The sequence below is a fragment of the Rhyacophila brunnea genome, unplaced genomic scaffold (assembly GCF_057557595.1).
Source record: "Rhyacophila brunnea isolate RB1 unplaced genomic scaffold, BYU_Rbru_1.0 scaffold_8, whole genome shotgun sequence".
Taxonomy (NCBI): domain Eukaryota; kingdom Metazoa; phylum Arthropoda; class Insecta; order Trichoptera; family Rhyacophilidae; genus Rhyacophila; species Rhyacophila brunnea.
This window is the reverse complement of record NW_028233350.1, coordinates 8,027,616-8,051,159: the sequence shown is the minus strand read 5'-3', so window position 1 is coordinate 8,051,159 and position 23,544 is coordinate 8,027,616. Positions and strand designations below refer to the sequence as shown.

At 32.9% G+C, this 23,544-nt stretch overlaps 1 protein-coding gene across 1 annotated transcript in view; it reads left to right on the top strand.

Annotated features, from left to right (window-relative positions):
• The first annotated feature begins 1,609 nt into the window (after positions 1 to 1,609).
• Positions 1,610 to 23,544, top strand: part of Pld (Phospholipase D) — a 53,857-nt gene continuing 31,922 nt past the window's right edge. Inside the window, exons 1-6 of the mRNA XM_085959048.1 lie at positions 1,610 to 2,027; positions 8,390 to 8,602; positions 11,859 to 12,012; positions 14,876 to 15,136; positions 18,426 to 18,546; positions 21,718 to 21,869. Of these exons, the coding sequence (XP_085815174.1) occupies positions 8,401 to 8,602; positions 11,859 to 12,012; positions 14,876 to 15,136; positions 18,426 to 18,546; positions 21,718 to 21,869 (890 nt within the window). The 5' untranslated portion in view covers positions 1,610 to 2,027; positions 8,390 to 8,400. The remainder of the gene's footprint in view (positions 2,028 to 8,389; positions 8,603 to 11,858; positions 12,013 to 14,875; positions 15,137 to 18,425; positions 18,547 to 21,717; positions 21,870 to 23,544) is intronic.

The window sequence follows — 23,544 nt, the reverse complement described above, 5'->3', positions numbered from 1 at the left end:
TCATTTTTAAACTCGTTGTGAAGTCCAAGGTATGAATAAAAATTTCTGAATTCTATATTATTTTGAAAATAAACATATGTACTAAAATTGGTCAAATAAATACTACCCATTGACTGAAGGGAGGGTACATGGTGGAATTTGAAGTTATCTGTTTTGTATGTAGTACAATTGTGTATGTACAATTTTAGTTAAAAGTGTGTATGTACAATTTTATTGAATCATCTTTAGCGATCAATTTTTCGCCTTTTGGCCTCTTTATTATTTATAGTAAATTTAGTAAATACACATTTTTTGACAAATTATATTATATAAGTGATGCATATACTGATAGCGCCTGTACGTGCATGGATTTACTTACACCAATAGTGTGTATTTTAAACTATCGCGATAATAACTGCTTGTCTGCTTACATGTAAAAGTGCTGATTGTCTCACCAATCTCATTCTTCAAGCGTAAGCAAGACGCGACGTTGTCATTGTATGGTGCTACCTATTTGATGGGTTCGGACAAGCTCGTAGATAATGGTTAAACGTCATAATCTAATGATTAAAAGGGTCTAGGACGATTTGGCACCGGGACAACTGGACGCCACGGAATTCGAAAATAAATAGACGATAGGTACTTATAGGTACTTTAAAAAATATTTAATATTATTGTTTATATTTAAATGATTATATTATGATTTAATAGTTGGTGAGAATATAAATGTGCAGACGTAAATAATGATTTAATCGTGCATATTTATTTTATATAAAGTCTTAGGCATGATATTTCTCAATCCGCAATAAAGAATACATTGTGTTAAGAGTAAAATGAATTAAAACTACTAAGCAGCAGATAGAAACTGATTAAAATACCTCGTCTACGTCAGTGCGGCGTCCAATTGTCCGGAGTCCAGTTGTCCCATTCCCTGATTAAAACAAAACAAAGAAGGCGCATCTGTACTAATGCTATGCTTTTCAACAGGTCAGACAGGTTGTAGATGCGATGTACCTACCAAGAGCTATCCATAATGTTCGTGGAGGTCCTCCAGTAAGCCTCCAAGACCTGTCTGTGGAGGACCTCCAGCAATAGAGTAGCTAGAAGTGTTGCAAAATAAAACTTGAAATAAAACTCGTGTAGATTTTTGACTAATTCATCGTTTTAATATTTTTTATATTCATTTAAAAAAAAACACCGATATTTATAAAAATATAAATGTGTATAACTTGAAATCCTTTTTATTTATCTCAAATCGAGCTTCAATATTGGGACCATACCTAAAATAAAATTTGGGCCTAGTATTACCATCTGCGAACGAATAGCAGCACTAATTTGATTGTTTATTCCGAACCGGTTGTGAATGAGAGTATGACGTAGCACGGTCATATTTTAGAACATCTAAAGGTAAGCAGAAATTATAACAAACTTCATATTATTTTTGATGTTTTGTGAGATAGCTTTGTACAATTTATTCGTTGATCGTATTATTAATTAATACTAATTTTGGACAAGATAACTCAAAACATTCCCACCCTGTTGGTGAATTTTGGCAACATTCTTTTTAAATTGTTGTGTATTATTTTATTGCACTCAGTGCGAATGCGAAATCGTTTCAATTCTGACAACTGTATTGTCAAAGACTGAACGACGCGGATGTGTTGCGTATTATTCTAAACGTCATAATTATTAAAACTATTCAATAATAGTATCCATCCATAATTCATATATTGAATCGTAATCACATGGTGCTTGTTTACAGTTGTATTTATTTATAGTTCTACAAGATAGCTTTTACTATTAATAAACATAACTTTTGAGTGATATTTCGTATTAACCAAATATAAGTTTTAACCATGGGCGTTTCCGTTTAATCATTAAAAAAATTGATGATTGTGTTCAATTTTAATACGTTTTTGTTCAATTGAGGGAAACGAGGTCACAGTGTAATGTCTCTATTACAACTGAAGACAGTCAACAATATACTGACCTAATCAAATCGTCTGTTATCTATCGATAAGAATTTTATCTTGAGGATTACAGAAAAGGTATGTGATTACTAATTTAATAATAATAATTTTCCGTTTACATAAACAAGTGTCGTTCAATCCCCATAAATAAGTACTTCACAAGTTAATAGGAAAATTTATTCAATTCAACATGACAGCCAGAGAAAGTTTGACATTGGTTATAAAGAAACTTTTCGTCGGAAACGGTACCTAGTTTTTCTATAAGTGTCGTCAAAATAATAATAATAACATTGTTATGGGTTATTTTAAATATGTAAGGGCATAGGTATAATAATGACTGTCTTTTATGTATCCAAATATTGTGAAATATAACTAAGTACCTACTTCACAAATATTTTGTTCATGGTAGGAATTTTCACTTTCATTTTACGGTGCTTGTCATTCTATTAATTAAAAACTCGATTGTTTTGCAATTAGTGATTACGCAAAGTATTTCAGTTAGAATACTTTTTTAGTTCCCAAAAAGAAACACAGCTGCAAATCTACCTTACACACAATAACAGTGGGAAAGTGTTTACATTTATTATTTTTGTTAACTACATATTAGTGATAATACTTTAATTCTGTAAGTAAGTACATCATAATATTAAATAAAATGTAAATAAGTGCTCAACAGAGACAAAGGCTGTAGTATCTTATCTCGAAAAAACAATTTAAATGAGTTAACAATTTTCTATCTACAAGGATAATTGCCATAAATAGTGTAAATTGAGTTGTTATTCTATCCATAAGTAATGTTACCAGGTAGATGAGAAACTAGCAACTTCTTTAAATACTATGAAATTATTGAATTGGTCATAGCTAATCATTCTGTGAATGTACCTAATTAATTTCAATCCGAATTAGGATGGCATATAGCTGGAATATACATGCTGTCCCGTTTTGACATTTATCTTGCGCAGTACCACGTCTTATCTAATATTAATATATCGCACCCCCAGTAAAATACTGTAGTAAGTCAAAAATTGGCATTTTGCAGGAGAGCCATTTGAAGTTTCAAATATTCTTTGTAAATACAGGAAAAGTCTGAATGTAAAAAATATTACTCATTTTTATGGAAAAACATGATCTATTTTCAACTGTATTCATCATTTTTCTCTAAAACATATACAAACGGAGATATTTGAATATTTCTGAGTTACGACTGTATTTTATTAGGATATTTGACAATTTCATGTTAAAATTTGAATCAACTCAATACTTTCTATGTAAATTTCCCTACCATCACTCTAATAATTTCAACTAATTTGTTGGGCACTGTAAAGGAAGGTTTTCAAAATATTAAGTTATGGTACAATCTTTAAAGATTTATTGAAAAAAAAAGAAAAATACAATTATTAGTTCAAAACAACAAAAAAATACTTAATTATTTAATTTAATGGGAAAATAAATTTTTTACATACGATTTTTAATTTTTAAACATCACTTGGAAGAGAAGCAAAAAATCATAATAAAATTCACGATGTTTAGCGGTGCAGAGGAAAGCAAATCCTTCTTTTTAATTGTCGTTATTTTTGGCCACTCTTGATATGTTTTGGATATATTGAGACCATCCATTGGTAACGGTTTGCCTATTTGCTGTTGTCGAACATTCAATTTCCTACATTCTTCATGATAACTGGTTTTAAAAAAAATAATGTATGGATAGTCTCTGTCTACTTTTATAACTTTAATCTTCTGCCACAAAACTTTTTCTCCATTTTCATCCGTGTTGTAATTTTTACCGATTTCATCTGCTAGTTTTTTCATGTTGAGAAAATTATTTGTCGTCATGGGTTTAACTATGTATGGTTGTCCTGTTTTCTTACTTGTTTGTACAATGGTAATCATTTGGCTGGGCACAAATATTGGTCCACTTTTTAGAGCCCTGGTTTTCTGCTGCTCAATTGTAGAATGGACGATATCGCATTCATTTTGTTTATGCCCGGTGACCAAAAACTTATGAGAGATCGTTGTATTTTTTTGTGAATTCCCGGTGGCATATAAATACATTGCAGCAATGTATTTATTTTTATTCTGCCCGGCACAATTGTCACTGTAAAAAATAAAATGCTCATTGTGGTGATATTTTTTACATGCATTGTAATCGAGTACACAGCTACCAATTTTATTGGATCCTCATGCAGCTTGACTCTCGTCCCACATGTATCAGTTTGCAATATTTTCAGTGATATTATAGACTGTACGATTGTACATTGCCAAACTTTCGTTTATAATAGAAAGTTGACACATTTCCGCAAGGAAGCGGTAAAACAGCCTGCAAATCATATACAGCTACATTAATGACGCTATTTTGGCCATTAGTTCGGGACTCTGCTACGTCTTTGATCTTTTCATCCCTTGCCTCTTTTTTCCAGGTTGATGTGTCTCATATTTTTCTTGAAGTTGTTTTTTTTCATCTGGTGGTGAAGAATTATTGTATAGGTCGCATTCAACGCACAAATCTTTTTTTAGGCTTAAAGAAGCCAATATTAAATTCGTCATTAAATATAGATGCGTATAATAGTGTTCTTTTCCAAATGGCATATTGCTGTCAGCTTGTTGTTTTTTGTATAACCGATACATTTCAGCAATTGTTAATTTACCATCTAAATACAATTTGGACGTCTGTGCACGCAAATAATGTTACTAGATCACTGGGAAAGACTTAATGTGAGCTCTTATATAATTTTTTTAAACATCAATAATTTTTTTGTGATTTTTGTGATCTCTTTGTTCTGGAATTGGCGTTCCGGAAAGAAGATCTCTTGTTTTCCATGCAGTGGAGCAGTACCTTTCACTCTCCCCAAATGTGTTGATAAAGTATTTTTTGCATACTTCTTGTATTTTACTTCCATTTAATTGTTGATAACAAAAATTGTTGCCTCTGCTGCTTCCAGTTTTTTTTGTTTGAATACTTTGGAACAATAATATCCATGCAATTAGTGAGAAAATTACGCTGTATCTCAAGATTTTCCTGTAGTAACAGAGTTACAACAGTATTTTTTTGAAAAGTATTGTTTTAGTTTTTTAGAAAGCTTCTTGTAAAATACTGTCGTAACTTAGTTACAACACTATTTTATTATCTATTCAACAGTTTTCGGAAAGTAATGTACTGTATTAAGTGCTTTCTCTCCGACACTATTTGAGTTTGAGATACGATAGTATTTTATTAAAATAGCAAAAAAAAATACGAATCCAACCACATCCATAACTCGAAAACGCCCATTTCAGACATACGACAGTATTTTACTGGGGGTGCGATATGTCAACATGATATAACATTTTACAGGTGTCAATCTTTTTTGAAAAAAGATTTTTTCTATTGGTTATAAATCAATGAAATTAATATGGAGGAAGCATATGGAAAAATAAATGACACTCACTTTTTTGTCGGGTCTGCTGAATGGCATAATCTGTTCTAACGACATTACAATAAAGGTGATATTGCTATAAATTCCCGATGCTTTTTGTTGGGTCTGCCGAATGGTTCATTCAAATGAACATTGACACTAGAAACACTGTTCTAACGCCATTACAATAAAGGTCATATTGCTATAAATTTCCGTTGCATGATATCGCATAATGGAAATTGCGTGACGTCTACCTATACATGTGCGAATGTTGCTATGCACGAATTTACTTGCTAGCTACTGTACTGAGTGCGTTGTCCATTAATAATGTCATTGGTAAAAATTATGTATGTTCAATAATTAGAATGGTAAATTCTTAATTCTTGTGAATTATTCGTTGAATGAAAGAAATAGTTAATCAAATTTAACAGTTTGTATTTTTGATTTGTAATGTTCTTGAGCTGTGTTCTGATAATAACACATAAAACAAGTTATTAAAAGACAGTATCGTGAATTCATAGTTAAACTTGCTTTTCTCTCCACCACCCGTCACGTCTCCACAGCCGTTATGCAGGCATATACCGTGGAGTAACGAACGTTAGGTGCTCTTCAAAGTTATGTCGAAAGTGTCTAGGAGCAACTGCCCATGATCTTGGTTGGAGTGCACTAGAGTGTGCGTGATTTCTTATTCGTCTATATATTTATATTCTTCCATACTCTAGATCGGTTGCCTGTTACTCCACACCCATTAGGTATTTCAGTTCCCATTATTTCTGAGGTCCCTGATTATAACACATTGATCACTGTCTACGTGTGGTTTGTTATTCTTTTCGTTTGTAGATACATACTTTATCCTATTTCCTACTTGTTTATTGATTTAACTGTTGAAAGGTAAGTAGTGACTAATGGTATTATTAATTAACTGTAGTTTTATAGAATTATAAGTAATTTGGAAGGAAAACCACACAAAATACCCAAATTCTGGCGTTTATCACATGTGTACGTATTGTAGAATATTTTTTCCTTATCCTTGTGATAATGGTGTCTAATGATTACTTAAATAGTTATTTATTTTAGGGACAGTTAAATCCAAGACTGTACCAAAGAATTTTGATTTCAAATAGAAGGAGCCTTAGGCCTTTTCCAGATGACACGATTTGACTCGCGCAAATTCCATGTACATGTGACCCATTGAGCCGTCCACATGTAATCGCCGGTCAAGGAACAAGTGACCTCATTGAGCTGCCCACATGCAGGCGTCATCTGGACAAGCTCTTAAACGTTATTTCTATTACGACGTAAACGTGTGAAACTGGTTACGTTGGTAAACACCACAAATAATATCATCGTTCCGATTCCGATTTTCTTATTCATATAATATGGTGGCCATTTTTTATGTTCATTGTGATCACTTACTGTACAGTTATAGTTAATAATGCTGAAGTGTAATATTACTGGCTTAATGGGTCTATTCTGTACTTATCGACCGCTAAAGTGATAAAGTGATAAATATTTTCAAACTTAGGGTAGGTTTGTATCAAAGTACTAGCACTTATTGTAACAATTACAATACGTTGGTTGTAATTGTTGCAATAAGCGCTACATTTTAACAGGACCTTTCTTGCTGCTGTTAAAATATAGCAGTTATTGCAACAATTACAAGTATTACAACCAACTTATTGTAATTGTTACAATAAGTGCTAATACTTTGATACAAACCTACCCTGAGTTTGATAAAATCTATCACTTTAGCGGTCGATAAGTATAGAATAGACCCACTTATCTTACTCATCATGATGGATTGTCTTTTTTTTATACACCCTGAAAATTGGCATATAAATGTATTAACAGTAGTTCTTTGCAAATGCACCTACAATGTAGTCATTTGTAGTTAACTGAATCAGTGGACCAGTGGTCCTATAGGCTCCATCTCTATTGAAGGAGGTTTTGCTGTGCACCAACTGAAAGTAATACTTTGCATCAGAAGTATTTTAGTGTAATAACTAACCATTGAGTTAAAAGTTATCTGCATTTGACTGATCTTACAGATTAAAATTTCAGTAAGATCGCCATGTTTGTCAGTCGCCAGAATATTAGAAAAGTTCTCATATTTAGATTTTCTCTCGTTTCGAATCAAGTCAGGTGTGAATCGAATAAGAATGTAGTCATTTAGATAGTGGTTATCACCATTTCCGCTACAAAACAGCATTTGAACTTCCAGGTAAAAAGGTATTTTAGGTGACTCATTGAAATGCATTGATATACATAAGATCTATATTTGTTCAGAATGATACATTTTATATGGAATATACACAAGCCATTTTTTTCAGTACAAATTGCTAAATAAATTATAGACCCATCTAGTAAACTAGTCAATACAAAAATCCAACGTATTCGAGACAAAAACCTAATTATTATCATTTAAAGCATGTACAATTTTAATTGCATTTTGTATCGAATGATATCGAATGAGCCAAGTACCAAAACAAATTCATGGTGAAATAAAAGAGAATTATTTTTTTGTCTTGACTGAAAAGGTTGCATTTAAACTGGAGTAATCCTCTTGTCTTCAGAATTAATCAGTGTGTCGAAAGTTCAAACCGTGGGGCTGGGTCCAATTTCCCTAATTGTTGTTTCTATAGCCCTGTGTACCTATTTCATTCCAGGTTCACAGATAATTTATCATGCAATAATTGATCGCCAATTAAAAACAACATTAAATTACAGGACTTGTTACCTGTTTTGTGTACTTTGTGGTTACTGGATTAATCAAGGTTAGACAAAAGGAAAATCCACTCTCAAATTATACAAAATTACGCGTGTTATTAAACATTATTTGTGGTTACTTAATATGCACATAGGTTTTTCATGTAATGTCATAGTGATTACTAATTTTCTTCATTATCGCAGTGAGTAGATAATAGTTTAGTTTGTGAATATATCCATGTAATAAATGTTGCGGCTACAGATTCCAGGTTGCAGACTCAATAAAGTGAGAGAAGAACCAAGAAATCTTCATAAAGTCTTAATAAAATTCTTAACTTTCAGATAACTCCGAGATGACGTCGAACGGAGCCTTTACAAACCCAGAGGCTTCGTCTACAGGTGAATATTCTTTGGAAAATTATGAGATTGATCCAGTGTCGCCAGGTGGCGACTCTTATGATGAAAGTCTTGCCGTGCCACCGTCTTTATCCGTAATTAATACCGAACCTGATAAACCGTTGAGCCGATTTACGAGGGATGTAACTGACGCCCCAGGTTTGTAGAAATTTTTCCAGTTATAATTTGTATTAAATTCTATTATTTATTGTTATGGACAAGTATTAGTTTGCCGCCCCTGAACAGTTTGAGTTTTATAAAACGTTGGCTTATTGCGAGAAGTCATTAACTAACAAAATGACAATATTGTAATAATGATTTCTTACATTACATAATTATTATTTACTTCAAGATAATGAGTTATAATGTATGTGTATTAAAAATTAATTATCTTTGGACACTTAGTAGCTTCTTTCATTCATGGACTGCAACAGAGAATAGTGAAAAAAGCACTTAAGAAACGTAGAACTCAGAATTAACCAAAATATCACTTAATGACTTCTCGCATTAAGCCACTGATTATTTTATATGTACATAGACTATTCGATAGCTAAATGAACTGATTATTTCAAAAAATATATAGAATCACCAGCAAATGTTTGTTAAATACCTTTTCTAATCTAGAGAACCTAGTCCAGACCAAGAATATCTGTTCGTGAACAATGTTTCCAAGGTCATTTGTACCAGAACTGATTAAAGTTCCCAAATGTACTTGCGTAAATGTTCGGAAACAGTTTTGATACAATGTTCATTTGTTCACCGAACCGATGTATCTGTATCTGGACTAAGCGTTAAACAACACACAAATGTTGGCAGCTCACATACTCAGTATTTGTTTGTTAGTCCCTCTAGAGATTGAAAACTATGACTTGAGGTACGGCCTTTACCGTTTTAGTTATTAGTACTCCAAACCGCCGCACCTCAAATTATGGTTGTAAAAGTAAGTATTGTGAAAATTTAGTTCCAACGTATTCATAACTGTTCTACCATCAGTTCACTTTATTATCGATATGATTATTGTCAATTATTATAAATTTAAAATTCGCAAAGATTCATAATTTTCTTCAGTACTGGCTAAATTTTATGTTTTCAATCAGTTCTAAAAACCAATATAGAATAAATAGATTATATTATTTAATCCATTTGTTTATTTCCATAATATAAAATGATTATTTTAATGATGTACATTTTTTTTTAATTACATTATTTGTGAATAACTCAGACCATGGTAAATAACTTCACACTTATAGTATTCATTTAAATAATATATGTTTATTCATAACATTCCTCCCTTGACATAATATGTCATATATTATATGTTGTGTAATTAATTATAGCTGAATGATATTTATCGTAAGGTAAATAATAATATATAGTTTCATAACCAAGAGGAATAATTATGATAATAATATATCTAACCCACTATCTATGACACTTTAATTTGCATCTTCAAATATTATTTGAGAAATGTCAGAAATAAAAAAATTATATGTGATAATTTGCATGTTACGAAACCATAATAATCTGATTCGCAATACAAAAAGTGTTTTACATGATAACAGTAGCGAAGGGTGGAGATAGGCTGTTAAGATCCGCCAGAAATAGTGAACATTAAACTTTGTTAATCATACATACTTATTTGTTTTTATTGAACTAAGACAACAATTTACAGATGGTGTTGGTTAATTCATATAAATCAATTAAACCCTGCGTAAACCAAACCATAATAGTTTTGGTATATTTTGAGAGATATCACAAAATTGTGCACACTTTTTCATTCATACTTATTTGTTTTCGTTGGATTAATATTACATATTACACATATTGTTGGTTCATTTTTTTAAATTCATTAAGCTCTGCCTAAACCAAACTATAATAGATAAAAAATATTATTTTACCTATAAAATATCCAAATTTATGTATGACTTATTTGCATCATTTTAGATAGATAAGTATTTTGGTTTTCGCAGGGTTTAATTGAATTTTAAAAACTAACCAACACCATCTGTAAATAAAATTGTAGTCGTATTTCAATGAAAACAAATACATATGACGTGACAAAGTTTAATGTGCACCATATATGGTGGTTCTTAACAGCCTACCTCCACCCTTCGCCACTGGTATATAATAATCAAAAACATTGTAAAAGAAAATCAATATAACTGATTGATATTATAGCTCTAATGTTAAAATCCTGATTAAATCACATCAGAGCCATGTTTTGAGATTTTCCACCAAAATCATACTTGTCAATATGAATAAGCGCAAAAGTTGGATTTAAAATAACATAAACAAGACGTTTCAATATGTTTACGTATTGGCCACTAGTGGTGTCTGCAGTCTTTGAGACAAAATGATTTTTCGTGACATGGTAAAGAAGGAATCGAGAAGTTTAAAAACCCAATTATTTAGTGACAAATTTTATTACTGCCAAAAGTTGATAATTTAGGTATTTAGAATTAACAATGGATTATGTATCTATATATTATAAATATGTATGCTAGAAAAAAAATTCAAGGTCAGCCGACATATTGAACATGCGCATACATCATAAAGAAATTAGCATTAGGTATGCCTGATTTTAGAGGACATGTCAAACTTCAAAGTGCAATTACTCCATAACATGATTTCTAGACTTACCACCTTTTGGCAGTAACACATGTACATTATGTGTAATACCCCGATTACACGTGCATGGATTTACTGCTGACAGTACGTATTATTGCGACCATAACAAGAAAATGTACATGTATTATTCTGCAGTTGCAAGATTGTATGCATGAATCAAAAAAGTTCATGCGCCTGCGCAGTAGAAGGATAGTGCCAAACCTGCCGGCAAAAAAATTAACTGCACCGCGAAGAGACTCATTTTGAGGTTAACTGATTTTTACGGCCTGTCAAATAGTGCCATAAAATGACAACATCGCGTCTCGTTTACTCTTGAAGAATGAGATTGGAGAGACGGTTACCACTTTTACGTGTAAACAATTATTGTCACGCTAGTTTAAAATACACACTATTGCTGCCAGGAAATCCATGCACGTGTACAGGCGCTATAATGCTTAGAACAAAATAGGATCATATTGCACTGTAAGTGTAAAACCAAGGCATCTGCAAGAGACATATATTGGATATATTAGGGTTTGAAATCTTCGTTTTGTTAGGAGAAATATGGTTTCTAAAAAAAACCATAATATTTGGTTTATATCTACATTATATTGCATGTTATTTCAGTTACTTCACTTTTACATTATCAAGTTCACGACTTTTGCAGTTGTTTTGCATTTAATCTCGAAAATTGAAAAATTTGCAGATGCCTTGGTTTTACACTCACGGTGCGATATTATCCTCCTTTACAGCATTAGTTATAATATAAACGTTCTTGTGGGATTTCATTTTGCCATTTTAATTTCAGAGCATGACAAAAAAATACCATTTAACACCGTTCATAACACTCCATTAAAATTTAAATCTGTACATAGAAAAGTGTTTATACCGGGCCAGGAAATACAAGTTAAAATAATCGACACAGAAAGGAGTATGACAGCAAACCTACTGAACCCCAATTTGTAAGTATCATTTATTCTATCGATACATCCAACTACGATTTTATTAATACATCCAAATAATTTGTACCCAGTCACTTCTTGCTGTCAAAATGTTTGGTGTTTGGTGTCACATACATTTAGTAACTTGGTCATAGCATTCAATTAAATTTAATTGATGTACTCTTTTCACTCCTACTTAAATGTTTTTGTATTAGTCATAGTGACAATGGAATTAATAAGGTTTATTAGGGTAATGCGTAAGAATGACAAAATAATTGTCTCCTTAAATTGTATGTCATAATTTGTTAGATATGACATGTAGGTTTGACGTTGAGTTACAAGCGTGTAAAGAATAAAATAGGTTTCGTAAATGAGCTTCCACGAACAAATTTCATTCTTTCGAGATACAGATACAGTACACTCTCAGTAATCCTTCGCTCAATTATCCTACAACTACTATAATCCGCCGTTATTTTTACTAGTTGAAAGCACAAAATCAAGCTCACCGGCTAATTCACCGGTATTTGTATATCAAATTCAGTAGTCCGCCGCATAGTATACACCGCAGATGAGACAGGTTTATTTTGGAAACGTCTCCTACGTAAAACTTACGTTCATCGCGAAGACAGTAATGCACCAGGGAGGAAAGTGCCCAAGGACTGCATCACAATTATGCCGTGCTCCAATGCAACCGGGACACAAGCTGAAAGACGGGTTTATTTTGGAAACTTCTCCTTCGTAAAACATACGTTCATCGCGAAGACAGTAATGCACCAGGAAGGAAAGTGCCCAAGGACTGCATCACAATTATGCCGTGCTCCAATGCAACCGGGACACAAGCTGAAAGACGGGTTTATTTTGGAAACTTCTCCTTCGTAAAACGTACGTTCATCGCGAAGACAGTAATGCACCAGGAAGGAAAGTGCCCAAGGACTGCATCACAATTATGCCGTGCTCCAATGCAACCGGGACACAAGCTGAAAGACGGGTTTATTTTGGAAACTTCTCCTTCGTAAAACGTACGTTCATCGCGAAGACAGTAATGCACCAGGGAGGAAAGTGTCCAAGGACTGCATCACAATTATGCCGTGCTCCAATGCAACCGGGACACAAGCTGAAAGACGGGTTTATTTTGGAAACTTCTCCTTCGTAAAACATACGTTCATCGCGAAGACAGTAATGCACCAGGGAGGAAAGTGTCCAAGGACTGCATCACAATTATGCCGTGCTCCAATGCAACCGGGACACAAGCTGAAGCTTTTGGTCGTATGGAAAGCCAGGAATCTTAGACCACTCAAGAATATCTGCCTCACTGAACAACGGGTTGTGTCAAGTGATTTACTGTTTGATATGTAGTTAATAAACTTTTGATTGTAAATAAAACCGTAAATTGCTAGTACAAATTCGTCAATAAAAATTTTTCTGGAAAATACCTGTTTTCATTTTTACCATATTTTGTATATACCCATGCACTATAATTCACCGCTTTCACTAAGTGACGGATTACTGAGAGAGTCCTGTAAATGTGGTTGAAAAATATACTCTACCTACATTTTAATAAGAGTCATTATTGCAAATTCGCATTCATTCCACTTAACGTACTTAACTGATTTTGAATAATTCATACCATAACAATGTTATCTCTTGAAGGAGTGGTCAATATGTCACATGCACATAGCTTTGAAAAATAGGCCAAGGATCTTCTTACATAGTCCTATGGCCAATAGCAAAGATGCTACGTCTCCTACTATATTTACTTTATTCCAAAGTAAATGTTTATATCAGTGACGGAGGGTGGAAATCAGTTGTGGACGTCAGACAAAATAATTCACACTAAACGTTGTCATTCATACTTATTTGTTTTCATTGAAATAAGAATACAAATCGCAGATGTAGTTGGTTAGTTTTTAAAATCCAATCTAACCCTGCCTAAATGTAACAATAGATAAAAGATAAGAAATATTCGTCTATATCAAAAATATTTAAAATTATGCCATTAAATCATACCTACATCATTTTAGATATTTTATAGGTAGAAGAATATTTTTTATCTCCATATTTTGGTTTGGTTAGGCAGGGTTTAATTTAATTTTAAAAATTAACCGACACCATCTGCAATTTGTGTTCTGAATTCAATGAAAACAAATAAGTATGACTGACAAAATTTAGTATGCACTATTTATGCTATCCATGATTGCCGAGTAGCTTACACGTCGGCCTATAATGTCGTGGGTCCCAGGTTTGAATCCTGGGTCTGGTAAATACACATATTGTTTTTCAATTTGTGTTTGCGTCAGAGTATGTATAATAGGTTGAGCAAGAGGCTAAACATCCATTTCTCGAAAACAAAACAAAAATCTGTTAATACAAAACTCCACTTTGTGGAGGCTATATATTATGATCCTGTTAGAATCGGACATGGTCAAAAGAAATGAAGAATTTATGCTATATCTCCGCAGCCTACCTCCACTCTTCGCCACTGCTGTTTATCAATTCAGCGAAAAATGGTGAACGTTATATTTGCCACAAACTCAATTTTTTTTTTCAAAAATCATTCACTCATTTAAGCTGGAATAACCCAATTTCTTAGGTAATAAATTAATACATTAGCAGTCAATCATATTTGCTTTTCAAATACTCTTCATGAGCCTAATACAACAATGTTCTAAGTGTTCATCCTTGAGGTAACAAACCCAACAATGAAGTAGTATTCTAATATGCCTCTTTGTTACTTATGTCTCACTGAGGACAGACACTTAGAACCTTGTAGTTCTCCACTCGTGACTTGTCAGTAATTCCTTGAACAAAATAATCTTATGTACCCAACTATATGACATAATAATCAACTGTTCAGAAATTATGGAATTGTTTCATCATCTTTTAGATATACAATATTACTGACTCACGGAGACTTCAAATGGACAATCGCCAAGAGATACAAACATATTCTCAGCTTGCACCAGCAACTTACTGTCTTCCGAGCTGGTCTAAATATCCCCTTCCCATCCAAGAGGCACCGAGCGAACCGAAGTAGCTTCAGAGTAAATGTTACGGAAGTGGAGAAGGCTGCTTTGGATGGAAAGCCTCTTCCGCTTACTAGACGATTGTCCAATCGTATCAAAAAGAGAGTTGGGGCCTTGCCAAGGTAATAATCTTATTACATACATTACATATTACCTTTTTTATTATTAACATTACATGTTATTACTCTCTTTTCATAGCAGGTTTTAGTTGCTAAGCCGCTGTGGTTGAACTGTAACGTGTCGGGTTATGAAGTCATGGGTCTCAAATCTAGTTCCATCTGGCAATATGTGTTTGGCCCCATAGCATTAACCTAATAGGTTGAGCAAGTGGCCAACATTGTTTTCTCTTTAAATAAAACCATTACGAAACCTCTTATGAGACGGCCCGGATCCCATAAAGGATTGTAGAGCCAGTAAGATAAAATATTGTAAATAACATGCAGAAAATAATATCAAAACTAGACTCCGGCTTCTATATCAAGACATACACGTCATTGTGGTCGTTTCTGGTACTAAAACTGTTGCAATACCGCCAGCATACAAAAAGCTGTGACAAAATACTTAAAGCACCGTGACGTAGATGTCAATATATAGAAGGTGCACAGTAAATACAGATAGTAATTAAAACTTCTTCATCCCCGATAGTGTAAAATTGCCTGAAGGAAAGGAATTTGAGACACACATTTTTTGTATACTTAGGCATAAAGCCCACCAAAGCAGACGAGCGGGCGCAGTCGGCATGAGAAGCGTATATACATAACCCTAATCACACGCCTCTTGCCGCGCATTACCTCTCACCTATGTAAAAAGCGGCGCCGATCACATTTTGTTTCGTGTTTCTTTGCAAAGCTATAAAATTTAGTAATTTATTTGTCTGCTCAAAATTCATTTTCACAATGATGTCATTGTGCTAGCATAGTAAGTTATTATTTGTAATAACAATAAGAGATGTAAGCGCACGGTATAGAATAAATTAAAATATGTGTATGCAGAAAAAGCGCGTGCCTGTTTGACAGCGCTCCTGCCGCCAAGTGAATTAGTGACCCTCGCGCCCCTTTCTCATGGTATTTTCGTTTTATTGTCGTGCTATGACGTCAAAGGACGCCGCGCTCGATTCTGTGTGCATTGAAATATAAGGTGCGCGTGGCGTATGGTCGTCATATCCTGAGTACACTCTATTGTATTCCTCGTGATTCACCGCCCAAATTGCAAATGTGAGCGCGCACCCCGCACGTCCTATGCTATGGGCGCTATCGCTTAGGCTCTTCTTACGTAGTGAAGGTTTTCTTCAGCATTTTTGATAATGGATGACAATTGTTATTGAATTAAATAATATATATTTCAACAGCCAACAATATGGATTAACATTCATTTGACAGTGTTTTGAATTCATTGCTATTAGACCAATTGTATACGTATTTAAAGAGAGAAAAAACCCAGTTTCAAGACAACATCGCTTAGTCTACAACTGCATAATGTAGTCTTATTATTTAAAAAATAAGTAAAACGATCACTGATAATCTTTCGATTAAAATATTTTTACGATTCCCAATTTAATAAATGATTCTGTAATATTATTGAATTTTTCCTGTAATCCTAAAGTAATTAAAAATGCATGACTTAATCTATGCAAGATAACCAACCAGTCAACTTTTTTTTTAATCAGTGAAATATCGGCATTATGCAACAAACGAACATATATAAAAATAAACAAAATATTCTTGTTACTGCAGAGTTTCGTATCACTTTTACCGTATATTTATTTAAAAATTCTTATACTGTTTAAAATATCAGGCATTGATCATAAAAAGCATTGTTTCTTGCAAAATAACATTGAAGTTGTATACTTAATTTGACATGAGAAAATCTGATATGCAATACCATGAATGCCTGGGATAACAATATAATGAATGAAACTAAAATTGTCTAATTGAAATGTAAATGATGGTATAGAATCATATTATCTTACTGTAAAAATTTAATTATTATGTATATTGTCACTGTTCAGGCGAAAGGCACCATCTGCAAAATCGTAGTTTTGAGTTAAACGTGACAATGGTTTGAGTTAAAAAAAATAATTATCACTAAACCAAACAAAATACTGATTCTGACCATCAGAGAGCAAATAATATCGTGAAATCTTAATTTTTATATACCTTAAACTTTGTATCTAGGTATTGCAATACCGAATACTGGTATTTTGTATTTCCTATTGAATCCGGTATTTGTAAAATAATTGGAAAAAACTGAACTGAAAAACAGAAGTAAACCAGACATCGCGTAATCCGATAAAAAATTACGGTCCTGTTAAGCGTTTTATGTTGAACACATTTTATTTTCACTGTCAATACCGAATATATCGATATTGTCTGATTTTTAAAACCGGTATTTCAGTATCGAAACATACTAGGATACGGGTTTTGAAATACTGATATTTGATATCCTTATATGTATCTGCTCTTAATGATATTTGCCTGTATGGTTGATGATGGTATGTCGAAAACATTAGGTATACAGATTTATAGATAATTTAATGTAAGTCATTGAGTCTTTGTAACAGCGGTGGGTTTCGAACCCTGAGAACTAAATAATTATTTTGGAACCAAAACTGGACCATTGTTTCAGACTTTTGAGAGTCATGATCCGGAATACCTTATATCAGGATTGGCGAACCTTTTTACATATGCCTGCCAAAATTTTCCAAATATTATTTTTTGACTGTCTGACGTGCCGAGCAGTTTTTCATAGGGAAAAAATGAAAAAATATATTTTTAAGAATTCTGTTAAGAAAGTTGGAAAATTACAATTGAGTTCTTGAGATTCTATCTTTCGCCATGTTTCTAGCCTTTCTATATCTTTTATTCTTTGAATAATTTTTTCCATGTTCAAAGAGATCGTGGAAGCATTTTAACCACTCTTCCTTCGTATATTCTTCTTTTCTTCTTCCATTTTTTTAGCGATTATGTTTGAGACAAAATAGCAATCAGCTGTTCGTATTTGAATGACTGCCAATAAATTTCATCAGGTTTGTTGATTGAATATTTTCATTTTTATTGCCTGATTGGTGTCAAGTATTGTAAATCGATCAAAATCAGAGGTTCACGACACGGCTTCTCACACCGTCTGATGAGGTCAGTGCAATAATATTGTGTATGACGCATTAAGCCGATTGGTAAATATTATTCACAAAATTTTATTAAAAACCGAAGAAAATACGCATTGCTGTGTCGTCATTATTTTTTTAATATTTCGTATTATTTATTTGTAATACTCTTGTATTTTTTTAATAGGTGATATTTTTTCTCTTCAAAATAAAATATTTATATAGGTTCGCCATCCCTGCCTTATATGCTTTGTACACAAAACTTTATAAACAAATTTTAATATCTATTTTTATTATTTCTATTTTAGATTTCCGAAAAAACCCGAGGTTCTCATCCCTGTTGATGATTTGCCAAAACGAATAAAACAGCTCGAAGACTATCTCTACAACTTATGCAATATAACTATTTATAGAAACCATCACGAATTGGTGAGTTTATTATCATAACGCATGTTTAATATCGTGTTTGTGGCTGGCTTAGTGATAATATCCATTCTTGAAAAATCAGTAAATAATTTGAAACAAATATTCTACCAAATGGACTGCCAACTTATTATGAGCATAATGATTTGTATGATTTTTTCCATTCTAGCAATAAACCTACTATGTACTATATTACATACATTAATTTATTGTGTTTGGCATAATACATTAAAAGATACATAGTACTTTTATTATGTTTAATATCTATCTAAGTGCATGTTATCACTTCTATTTGTGATAATGTATAAATAAATAAAAGATTATGTTAAAAAATGGGTATGAATAGTAGGTATAATTAATTGCAATAATAATCTAAAAGCACACTTATCGATGGCCTAATTAATGTCAATATCCCGTAAGTGACTTTTTACAAATTTGTCAGGAAGCTAAAACTAAATATTTAATATCCTGTATCTGACTTAATAGTTCAAAAATGTTGTAACTACATAGCATGCCAATAACCCGTAACGTAAAAAGTGGTAAAGCAAAACACATAACACTTAATATAATGATAACATCTAATAGAATGTGACATATATATCTAATATATAAAAATTAATATTTGTTTGTTTGTTTGTTTGTTCGTATTTTATGCGCTGCCATACCGTTCATCCGATTGCGATAAAACTTTGTCAACTTATTGCTTGCACTTTCGCGAAGAGTATAGGCTATATCTTATATATAAAAATGAATGTCTGTTTGTCTGTCTGTCTGTCTGTCTGCCTGTCTGTCCCGTATGTGTTCCTATACCATTCATCCGATTGCGATGAAATTTTAGTAAGTGGTTGTATGCACACCTGCGAAGGTTTCTGAATTAGAAAAATCATCATTTACTTCTTCTTCATTCTATTTTCTTTTATTCGTATGGTTCCTATACCATTCATCCGATTACCACAAAACTTTCGTCAGTTGTTGTACGCACACCCGCAAAGGTTTCTGAATTAGAAAAACCATCTTCTTCTTCTTCTTCCTCATTATGTCTTCTTTTATTCGTATGGTTCCTATATCATTCATCCGATTGCGATGAAACCTTCGTCAGTTGTTGTACGCACACCCGCAAAGGTTTCTGAATTAGTACAACCATCTTCTTCTTCATTATATCTTCTTTTATTCATATGGTTCCTATACCATTCATCCGAATGCGATGAAACCTTCCTCAGTTGTTGTGGTAACACCCGCAAAGGTTTCTGAATTAGTACAACCATCTTCTTCTTCTAATCTATATTCTTCTATTCGTATGCGTTCCTATCCCATTCATCGGATTGCAATAAAACTATCGTCAGTAATTGTGCCAACACCCGCGAAGGTTCCTGAATTGGTACAACCATCTTCTTCTTCTATTCTATCTTCTTCTATTCGTATGCGTTCCTATACCATTCATCCGATTGCGATGAAGCTTTTGTCAGTTGTTGTGGGCACACCTGCGAAGGTTTCTAAATTAGTTTTATATAAAATACAAAGTTTGTTGTTTGTTTGTTCCATCCAATTTTGATTTTTTTTACTACATATTAATAACATTAATAACGTTTGCATATTTTGGATTCGATTTTAATTTAGTGGTCTTTTGTTTGACCTTTACTCCTATTAGAATTATTTTCATATTGCCATATTGTATAACACAGATATTTTAATATTAAAAAAATAATTACCTCTTATTATTTTTTGAATATCTAAGATAAATATAACCACGAAGTGACCCTGTGCGAAACCGGGTACTTCAGCTAGTATTATATAAAGTTAAACATCCAAATTTGTTATATTATTTACTGTTTTACCTTTTAAATAATTCAAAAGTGAAATTTTGAAGCTGAATTCAACACACGTCATGCAACACGCTTGACAGCTTAGAGGCAAGATACGGACCATTCAGGTTTATTCCTGCAATGTTCAGATACGGGAAACTACTAAAATGGCGGATCATTTTTGTTAAAATAATTACAGATATGGAAATTTCACAGTCGATGGGCAGTATTTTTGTTGTTTTTAATATATCTAAAAGTCATTTTCGTCATATAGGTCAGATACGGGGTATTGACAGTAGACCATCGTTATGCTTTAATTTTGCCAATACAGTACAACAATACTGTAATTGAGGTGCTGAGTATTAAATAGTACAAGTGCCATAATACAATACCTTTTTATATGTGAAAAAGGATTCAAACATGTATCTACTTTATATGAAAAGGTATAACCATTTTATTCCCAACATCTAGTATACAGGCGGTTCTTGACTTTCGTACATCTCTTAAAATTTAGATTTTTGTCGATAATGCAAAAACTGTACACTTTTATACAGTCGCTCCCCGAAATATTTCACTCTTATAAATTTATAAACATGAATGAGAAACAGAGAAACTGCAGTGTTGATGCCGACAAAAAAATATTAAAAACTCTACATATAATCGAGACCAAGATGGATATAATTAGGTGTTGTGAAAGCAGTGAATTTGTGGCTTCAATTGGCCGTTTGTACAACTTATACCGGTATATGATAGATGAAATGGAGAGATCTTTATCATCATGAATAGATGATCAAAAGATGAGTCTTGTAGTTTTTCAATTATTCAAGCTAAGGTTCTTAGTTTGCGTGAAGATTGAAAGGCTCGATTAAAAGTAGATTCTAACATGAAATTTCAAGCTAGTAAAAGCTGGTTTGACCAATTTAAACTAAGGTATTCTTTACATAATAATAAATTCATTAGAAAAGCTGCCAGTGCAGATAAAGATGCTGCAAATGAATTTATTTTCTCTTTGTCCAAAATTTTTTTGGTGTATTTTTTTACATTGATGTACATTCAACATTCATACACAATTTCAGGAACCAATTATGTACGAAAGTCGAGAACCACCTTTATCCCAAATGTCATTATTATATTTATATTGGTAATAATTCTATGTGTTGGCTTTACTTGTCTTTGTTCAAATTCCAAAAATATTAATAAATATACATATTTAATGAAATAATATTTTTTCATGGAATAGTAAAAAAGATCAGAATAATAAAAACACTTATGTATCTATAATTTATAATCACATATTTAACTTCGAAGTATTCATGTTCATATTTTTTTCCTCTTGATCAGAATCAAGAATAAAAACAAACTTCATTACTTACAGGTAAAATTTCTGGAAGTATCCAGTCTATCTTTCATATCGGAACTGGGGCCCAAAGGGAAAGAAGGAATGGTCTTAAAAAGAGCCGGATCAACTCTACCCGGACAATCAGGATGTGACTGCTGTGGGCTACTGCATTATGGAATTTGCCATAGGTACCTATGGCTGCTTGTACTTTTCAGTCCAATTCTTGCATCCCTGATCAACAGAAAACTTTTCGTGCCGTAGTGTTTTGGGATCGTTATAAATTAAACAAATCTCTGTAAACATAATATGTTTAATATGTCAAATTAAATGTGCTTTGGACTAGTGGTGAAGGGTGGAGGTAGGCTGTTGATCCGCCATAAATAGTGCACATTAAACTTTATCAGTCATACGTATTTGTTTTTATTGAAATAAGACTACAATTTTATTTACAGATGGTGTTGGTTAATTTTTAAAATTCAATTAAACCATGCGAAAACCAAGCCATAGTCAAAAAATACTCATCTATAAAATATCTAAAATTATGCAATTAAATAATACATAACTTTGGATATTTTATAGATAGAATAATATTTTATATCTATTATAGTAGTTTAGTTTAGGCAGAGCTTAATGAATTTTAAAAAATACTCGGCACTTTGCGCCTCGCAAAGGGGCTTTGCCCCCCAGGGCCCCTCGGATGATTGCGCCTCGCACGTGGGGCTCTGCCCCCCTGGGCCCCTTAGATAATGGTTACTTAAACCCTGACGGCTAAAATTATTGAACATGGAGCATGCTTTGCTTACTGATTCTCTGAATGGTAGTTGTCTAAATTTGAAAGAAAATTTATTCGTCAAAGTAACCGAATCCAAAGGATTCAAACAATTTTACTTTTCTGAAAATTTTGTAATTACAATAATAAAACAAAAGAAGTAATAATAACAGACGGACAATACGTCGCACAGAATGTAGGCTACTGAACGTAAAATGAAAATAATCGGCGCACGTAAGTAATCGGGGCGCGGGCCGTGGGCGGGCTGCACGTCTATAGTTATTCTACGTCAATTTATCGTACTGCTTTTGCATCGGAGATCATTAGTAAAACATGTTCCATCTTAATAACCAACATCATGTGTAATATGTATTTCTAATTCCACGAAAACTAATAAGTATGAATGAAAAAATGTGCACAATTTTGTTATGGTTTGGTTAGGGCAGGGCTTAATTGATTTTTGGAATTTGTAAATTGTAGTATTAGTTCAATAAAAACAAATACGTATGACTGACAATGTTTAATGTGAACTATATACGCACCCACCCACGATGGCCGCGTGGCTTAAGCGTCGTTCTATAGCGCTGTGGGTTCCAGGTTCGAATCCTGATTCTGGCAAGTACACATATTATTTTTCAATTTGTGTATGAGTCATAGTATGGACCTAATAGGTTGAGCAAGTGGCTGACATCCATTTCTCTTAAAAACAGAAATCTGTTAATATAAACCTCTACTCTGCGGAGGCCCATATGATCCTATTAGGATCGGACATGGTCGGAAAATAAATATATGGCGGATCTTAACAGCCTACCTCCACCTTTCGCTACTGGTTCGGACAGTCTGCATCATTCAAATTTTAATGCTTTAATTAAAACAATATTTCAGGTGTCAGTTCCCCCAAATATGACCATGCTAATTGTCTTACCCTTCTTAATTGGTTTCAGGATTGTATCTGTTTGTAATATTATACAATCGACAATAGATAATAAATAAAAATGCATTCGTAACACAAGCAATACAATTTGTAATATAAAATCTTGGTAAAAAAATCATACGCTGAAGGTCAGAATTTTTCTTATCAATACTTTGAAATA